At 33.4% G+C, this 8,365-nt stretch overlaps 1 protein-coding gene across 1 annotated transcript in view; it reads right to left on the bottom strand.

Annotated features, from left to right (window-relative positions):
* Positions 1-2,718: 2,718 nt before the first annotated feature.
* LOC113117988 (transcription initiation factor TFIID subunit 4-like) overlaps positions 2,719-8,365 on the bottom strand; it is a 75,528-nt gene continuing 69,881 nt past the window's right edge. Inside the window, exon 14 of the mRNA XM_026286852.1 lies at positions 2,719-3,227. Coding sequence (XP_026142637.1) covers positions 3,054-3,227 — 174 coding nt within the window. The 3' untranslated portion in view covers positions 2,719-3,053. The remainder of the gene's footprint in view (positions 3,228-8,365) is intronic.

The raw sequence follows: 8,365 nt of genomic DNA, 5'->3' as shown, positions 1-8,365 counted from the left end.
TATATATATATATATATATATATATATATATATATATAATTATTATAATTATTATTAAATTATTTTAAACTATATAAACATTCTAGATTTTATATTAAAGTTATATAACATATATAACTAAATATTTAAATATATGCAAATTAATATATCACTGTTGCCATTTCGTTCTATGAAATTTTTTTTTGCAAATGATAAATTATTTAAATTAACCTAAAAAAATAAATAGGATATGAATAAATTAAATTCTGACTCACCTATATTTTTTTATTTTATATATATATATATATATATATATATGGAGAGATCAATTGTACATATACTTTCTAAAATTAAAAAAATAAAAAATAAAGTTATGAAATGGTGAACCACACATACGTAAACAACATTTTGAAATTTAGTAAACAGCTTATTTATTCCTTTACAAAATAGGTACAAATACAGAAGTATGTTCACACAAACAGAAATATTTCAGGATATGTACAGAATTTACCAAAAATAAGAGTTCTAATAAACACAAGGTCTTGTAAACAATATATACAAATTATCCGTAGATCGAAACATTAAATTCCAGCTGTGCACGTCAGTAATACAATATGAAGAGAGTCCTAATAATATTTTGGCTACAAAGCGTAAGTCATAGAAAGAGCCTCCAGCGGAAAACAGAAGATTTATAAAGTCAGTTTAAACAACCCAACAAATACATTTGTGCTTGTTTCAAATGAATGAAGCGTATTGCCTGACAAATGCGAATGAGAAAATATAAATAGGTAGAAAATGTAGTTTCCCTTTAAGAGTTTTACAGACCCAGACGGACAGAAACAATGAAGAAAGAGAAACCAATGCGTTCAGTTTCAGACACAAACACAAACTGCAAAGCAACGGGATTCATGGTGCATAGGAAAGCGAGTTGATCCATTTCTGGATCGGACTCGGAAACGAAGAAAGGTCGCAGAACTTGACCTCTCCTGACATCATGTACGGCGAACCATCGCCAAAATAAATGCTTGCAGGATTCGAGTTCATCCTGATAATTGAGCTTATGTATATGATAAATGAAGGACTGACATCGATAACTTAAAATAGCTTAAAGTATCGGCACACAAACAGGAAAATGAACTGATAATACTGAGTTTAAAACAGGTAGAAACACAGTCGAGGGCAGTGAAATCCAGTTTTACAGTCCAGATGAAAACATGAAACATCAAACTAAACACACTTTTTAATAATACATGTTCCTAGCGTTAATGTGATTGATTCATCAGTGCATGTTATCCTAAATTAAAAAGTTTGTCTTCATAATGTGCTGCTGCATTCAGGTTGATATTCGTTGAAAAAGTCCACCTTTTCGGATTAAACATGGTGTTTGATTGAGGAAAAAGCATCACAATCAGAAGTCAAATGTTGATTTTAATGTTCAGACGATGTGTTGGTGTGGTTGTATTGCTATAGGTCGGATCTGCTGGCCTGATTTCGAGGAAACACTCGTGGACACATATTAAAGCTACATGAATCACGATGACGGACACAAGCTTCATCATCGATTTAGAAGGAAAGCTTCGTTCCGAGTTTAAAACCTTATTTTCAACTGGAAATCATTTATACATGCTATTAAAAACAATACTCATTAAAAAGTCTATTTACATTCGCTGATAAAAGTTTCGAAATAGAGTTTTTAGGCGACTTTTTATGTTTTCAAATACTGTGATTGGCTGGAAACTGAGGATGATGATGGTGATGAAGATGATGATGGGAAAGTTTGCATTATAATGACGCAATTCCTTAACAGAAAGTATACTGATCACTTCAAGGCATTTCGTCTCAAAGATCGTCACAGTAAGCGCTCCGTGTTGAATAAACGACAGAACGACATCTGAACTGCGAAAAACACTCACTTCATCAGGAATTAAAAAATATTGAAATATATTTTACTAAAAATGCAAAAATATTATGATATTCTTGTTAAAAGTACAAATAAATAAAATTATACTTAATTCAAGATATATTCTATGTTGCCAGGTTGCACTAATTTGTTCCCTCGTTTTAGCAAACCATGAAAATTTGTTCTATTCTTTTAATTAATTCGTGGCAAATTTGTAAAAAGAAATTCCTAATTTTATTAAATTGTGGAACATTTTTACTAATTTGTTCCCTTTTTTAGTAAATTGTTGCAAATGTGAAAGAAATTGTTCCATTTTTTTAGTAAATCGTAGCAAATTAGTTTCCTCATTTTTGTAAATTGTGAAAATTTGTACTAATTCATTCCCTCATTTTAGTCAATCGTGGCAAATTTTTACGAATTTGTTCCATTGTTGTAGTAAATCATGACAAATTTATACTAATTTGTTTCCTCCTTTTTAGTAAATCATGGTAAATTTGCATTGACATGTTTCCCTCGTCATTTTCCTCCCTATTTTAGTAAATTGTGGCAAATTTGTAGTAATTTTTCTAATTAAATCCCTTGTATTAGTAAATCATGGCAAATATTTATGAATTAGTTCCCTCGTTTTAGTGAATTGTTGTCATGTTGTACTTATTTGTCCCTCAGTTTATTAAATTATACTAATTAATTCCCTAGTTTTATAATTGAGGGAAAGAATACATACAAAGTGGCCATGTTTACTACAATGAAAACATCGAATAGTAAACTGTAATCACGATTTTTAACAAAAAAAAGGAACGATTTGGGCGACACGATAAATATTTTTTACTTGCAGTTTATGTGTGTAAATTCATCTTATATTGTTTTTACTGGAAAACAAATAAAAATACTGATGACGAAAGTGATATCTGCAGAGTCAGATTCATTCACAAACAAAGAAACAATTGAAAAACGCTCCGGAAAACAACCATTAAAATCCACTATCGTAAATACAGTTTTCCTAATAACCTTAAGGGGAAAACAGGAAACAAAGCTCAAAACTTTTCTATCAAAAGCATCACGAGGTCACAGACACAGAGGCGGTGAACGGGGCTGAAGGCACGTCGCAGGGCTGAGAAGGAAGTCTGTCGTTGTGTGGTTTGGCTGCTGATTCCTCTGTAGTGTGGAGAGTTGGCTACTTCAGGAGAGCACGGTACAGTAAGAGAGATCTGCTGGTGTTTCTCTCCTGCTCCATGTAGAAGATGAAGTCCCTGAGGCTGACGCGTGTTATTCTCTGGCGGTTATACTGCCTCGACGAGCTGGACGGGGTCAACGATCCGCTCGGAGAACCTGCCGAACTCCCCGACACCTGACAAGACAAAACACAATTCTCTTATTAAACCAACAGAGCACTGAACTGATTTGAAGTGCATGAGAGACTCGGTTAAGAAATGTTTCCAGTGAAGTTTGACATTCTAACAAAACATGAAAACATTAGGGGAAATAATCCATTTTAACATACTGAATTGATTTATGTGGTTCAGAATGGAATGAAAAATATTAAATATCAAACTTTCTCAGATTTTACTGAGCTTGTTGCAATTCACTCTGAAATGGTCTTATCTGTGAAGAATAAATGTGACCCTGGACTAAGAATCCAGTCTTAAGTCTCTGGGGTATATTTTAAGCAATAGCCAAAAATACATTAAATGGGTCAAAATTATACATTTTTCTTTCATGCCAAAAATCATTAGGATATTAAGTAAAAATCATGATCCATGAATATATTTTGTAAATTTCCTACTGTTAATATATCAAAACTTAATTTTTGATTAGTAATATGCATGGCTAAGAATTCATTTGGACAACTTTAAAGATGATTTTCTCAATATTTTGATTTTCTTGCACCCTCAGATTCCAGATATTCAAATAGTTGTATCTTGGTCAAATATTGTCTGATCCTAATAAATCATACAGCAATGGAAATATTATTTATTCAGCTTTCAGATTATGTAATAGAATCCCCTCGTTTTAGTGAATTGTTGCCATGTTGTACTTATTTGTCCCTCAGTTTAATAAATTATATTAATTAATTCCCTAGTTTCATAATTGAGGGAAAGAATACATACAATGTGGCCATGATTTACTACAATGAAAACATCGAATAGTAAACTGTAATCACGATAACATAACTAAAGTTATGATAACATGACTAAAAACAATCAAGCCCTGCTCATATTTAAAAAGTAACTCAAAAGTAACGTAATGCATTACTTTTCATAAAAAGTAACTAAGTAACGTACTGTAATTAGTTACTTTTTTAGGGATTAACGCAATATTATGATGCATTACCTTTAAAAGCAACTTTCCCCAACACTGGTTATTAGCACAATTTATTACATTACAAGTTTTACCATGCTTACCAAAGAAATTAAATGTTTTATTTGTTTACCTGCATGTCATGTGACCATTAATCAACATCAGAGAATTGTGAACATAAAAAAGGTCAAAGAAAATCCATTTGGGAATGCCTCTGCATTACATACAATAAAAAAATTATGTGAATTTCTGAATTGTAATGTAATAAAATGCAATCATGATATAAACTACAAGTACGTAATTTTTGGAATCTGATTGCATAGTCCAGAATACATGACAGCACTGTTTAAATACTAATGGATCGGAGGTACATGCTTTATCTCAAACGGGCTTATTCTTCTGCTTGCATTCTGTTCATCTGCTTTTTCGGTGAGGCAGAAGCAGAAGTCCAGTAAACACAGATACTTTCATGAGTAACAGAGAAATATGGGATGGTAGAATCCACCCAGCCAACTACGTGAAATAAGACCGGAAACAAAGTCTCGCTCTCTCGATTGCACACGGTAAACACAACAGCGAGACACGCAGACCTAATGGAAAGCAGCTGACGCGTGTGGCACGTTAACCCAAACTCAAACCCTTCATGCACCACCCAGCTCAGGGTGGCCGCTTCGCTCTCGTCTCCGGAGATCTGAAGGGTGAAGTGTGCTAAGGTGGGGTGAATCCAGGACAGGCAGCATGCAGGACGCCCTCGGGGCCCAGGACCTCCAGAAGAAGGATCTGGCCTCGTCAAGGCCAATCAGAGTTGACCTCATGTGAAAGGAGGGCATGCCTTCTGCCATGGCAATTAATGCCAATCACAGCCTGGACCAATCAAATGCATCCATCTACCTGGACACGCTGATGGGCCTCTGGCGGCTTTGTGTGCTCAATATTCACATGCAGACATGTGTTTCAGAGATGAGAGAAAGAAAAACAGAGACAAAGGAAGAAAATGTGCATAAAGAAATATATATATATATTTAATAGCGATTATATCAAAATCCATTTCAAGATGTTTGTGAACTGATTTCAAGCTTCAGATTTTGTCCCTTAAAAATCCTAAAAGATACCGTTGTAAAGGAGTGTGCCACTCACTGTAAATTACACATTGTTCAACCGAGATCAAGATAACCAAATCAACAATAAATCTGAAAAAAAATTATTTTAGGATTATTTACATATTCTAGGTTTTCTTAATAAGTTAGCAGTTTTATTTGTTTTCATTTTTTACTACATGTTTATTTCTATTTAGCATTAATGTAGTTTTTAGTTTTAGTTTCAGTAATTTTAGCACTTGAACATTTCTAATATTACAGGTTTTTCTGGGTTTTTCATCTATTCTTACTTCAGATTTATTATTACTAGTCAAGTCAACTTTATTTATATAGTTCTTTTAACATTACAGATTGTGTCAAAGCAGCGATAAAGTATTAAATAGGAAAAACAGTGTGTAATAACGCAAAAGTACAAGAGTAAACACTCAAGTTTCAGCTAAAGTCAGTTTATCATTGATTAAGTTATGTCATCATTACTGAAAATTCTTTTTTATTTTTTTTATTTTAGGTTTAGTAAACAATAACAACACTGTAAATGCCTAGGGCACTATTTGATTTATTTAAAAAATATATATATGTTGACCTGAGATTTGATTACTATATTAGATTTGATTGTTATATTATGTAATGCAGAGGCTATTTATACCAGTGCAAAAAAAAAAATATATATATATATATATATATATATATATATATATATATATATATATATATATACATACATACTGTACACTGTGTAAATAGAAGAATTACAAATTAAATCATATAAATAGCAGTATTCTGTTTGGACCAAGTATAATGCATAACAAACAGCTTCTCCAAATAAGCCAGTCCAAATATTATTAGATTAGTAGAAGGTACAACACCTCAGCAATAGTGCCAACAATGTTAGCTATTTGTATTGTTAACTGAATTGTATATACTGTACATGTTTATTTTTCGATTAAATTAAATTTGTTGGTTAAAAAGTTAATCATTTATTGTAATTTACTATATGGGAGCAGTTTCCAAGTTTGAGCTTGTTAATATTTTGCTCAAAAATACAAATCATTTTGAGTTCAGGAGTGACTCCTGTGTTCATACGAGCCAAGTCATGATGATTTACAATACAGACCATTTCAAAGCAGCTTCACCTGAACAAAATAACAGTATTAATGTTCCTAAGTTCATCAGTTATTAAATAAAATTTTAGCTGTAAATCAGCTTTGAAAAGACATTATCCCCAGTTTAATTCAATGACACCGAATCAACATTGAACTAAATTGAGCTGAATAATGACACTATTGTCTTCTAAAGAGTGTATAGCTGCTTGTTTCATAATTCAATTAACTTTGCACTATTCATTAATTATAAAGTTATGAACTCAATTGAACTATAAAGCAGCAGATATTCAGCTCAATACAAGTAAGTGTTGATTCAGTTCAGTTCAACAACTTCATAAAGTTCATCAATTATGAAACGATTCAGCTCAGTTCAGTTCGGAGTCAATTCAGTTCAGTTCACATTTACATTCACGCTTTTATCCAAAGCAGCCTATATTACAATACTGTTCAATTACTTTAATGTTAATAATTTATAAAACAATTCAGTTATAAGCAGCTTTACATAAGGCAATAGTGTCAATGTTCAGCTCGATACAGTTTAGTATTAATTTGATTTGATTCAGTTTCATTCAGTAACTGTGTAAACTTAATAAAACAAATCTGATTTAACAATAAAACAGCTCTACAGAAGACAATAGTGTCAATATTCAGCTCAGTTCAGTTTAGTGTTGATTTGATTCAGTTCAGTTCAGAAACTGAGTAAACTTAATTGTAAAACAAATCTGATTTAACTATTAAACAGCTCTTCAGAAGACAACAGTGTCATAATTCAACTCAGTTCAGTTTAGTGTTGATTCAGTTCAGTTCAATAACTGTGTCGATGATAATTTGTCAATTATGAAATGCATCTGATTCATCTAAAGCAGATGTCCATGGTGTCATTATTCAGCATTGATTCAGTTCAGTTCATGACTGTAAAATTAATCAATTATGAAACAATTCAGCTATAAAGCAGCTCTACAAAAGGCAATAGTGTCATTATTCAGTTCAATTCAGTTTAGTGTAGATCTGATTCAGCTCGGTTCAGTAACTGTGTAAACGTAATCAATTACGAAATGAATTAGATTCAAGTATAAAGCAGTTCTACAGAAGACAACAATGTTATTATTCATCTCAAATGTTGATTCAGTTCGGTTCAATAACAGTGTCGATGCTACCGAATTCAATTATGAATCAGATCAACTATCAAGCAGCTCAATAAAAGCCAATAGTGTCAGTATAAAGATCAATCCAGTTCAAGTTTTGTTCTCGTCCAACAGCACCACTGCTGTCAAACTGATAATATTACTGAATATTAATATACAGTACACACATTCATTTAAATACGCTTGTCACTGCTGAAAGTTTGCGGTGTGTTTGTGGGCCGTGTGTGTTTTCTGGAGCCTGCAGGGCAACACGGAGGAAGAGGAAGTGATCCAAACACAGGCAGAAAGGTCAATCCTCCCACTGTACGACTCCTGCAGCCAACGCCAATAACCCAAACACAGCCCTGTTGATGTCTGGAGACCCGCGCATCTCGTAACCTCATGTTAACAAGTGCATAAACACACACTCACACATTCACACACTCAGCTGATTCAGACGAGTCAAACACACCGAACAAACTGATTATTTACATTTGGGGATTGTCGAATCAGATGACGAGACGAAGGTCAGCGTGGAGCTGAAGGAAGCGGAGAAGAAAAGATTTGTGGGAAGGCAAAAATCCGTGAGGCAAAAAACAGCATCTGTCATTTTATCAGCACAGAGCCGCTGGCGGGCGTAATGTCATATGACATATCCATCCGACAGCTAGCACACGGATACCTCCATACATCTCTTCAGACAATTTCTGACTGCGTGCACGTGTTTGGAGCGGAGAGAGACGAGCCTGCAGCATCCTCAACACACACACACACACACACACACTGACCAGTACAGAGTGAAGCAGACCTCATTTACACAATATGTGTGCTCAGATACATGAAACTGATTCATTACACTGCTGA

Source organism: Carassius auratus, chromosome 18 (assembly GCF_003368295.1).
Source record: "Carassius auratus strain Wakin chromosome 18, ASM336829v1, whole genome shotgun sequence".
Lineage (NCBI taxonomy): Eukaryota > Metazoa > Chordata > Actinopteri > Cypriniformes > Cyprinidae > Carassius > Carassius auratus.
This window is presented reverse-complemented; position numbering and strand designations above follow the sequence as displayed.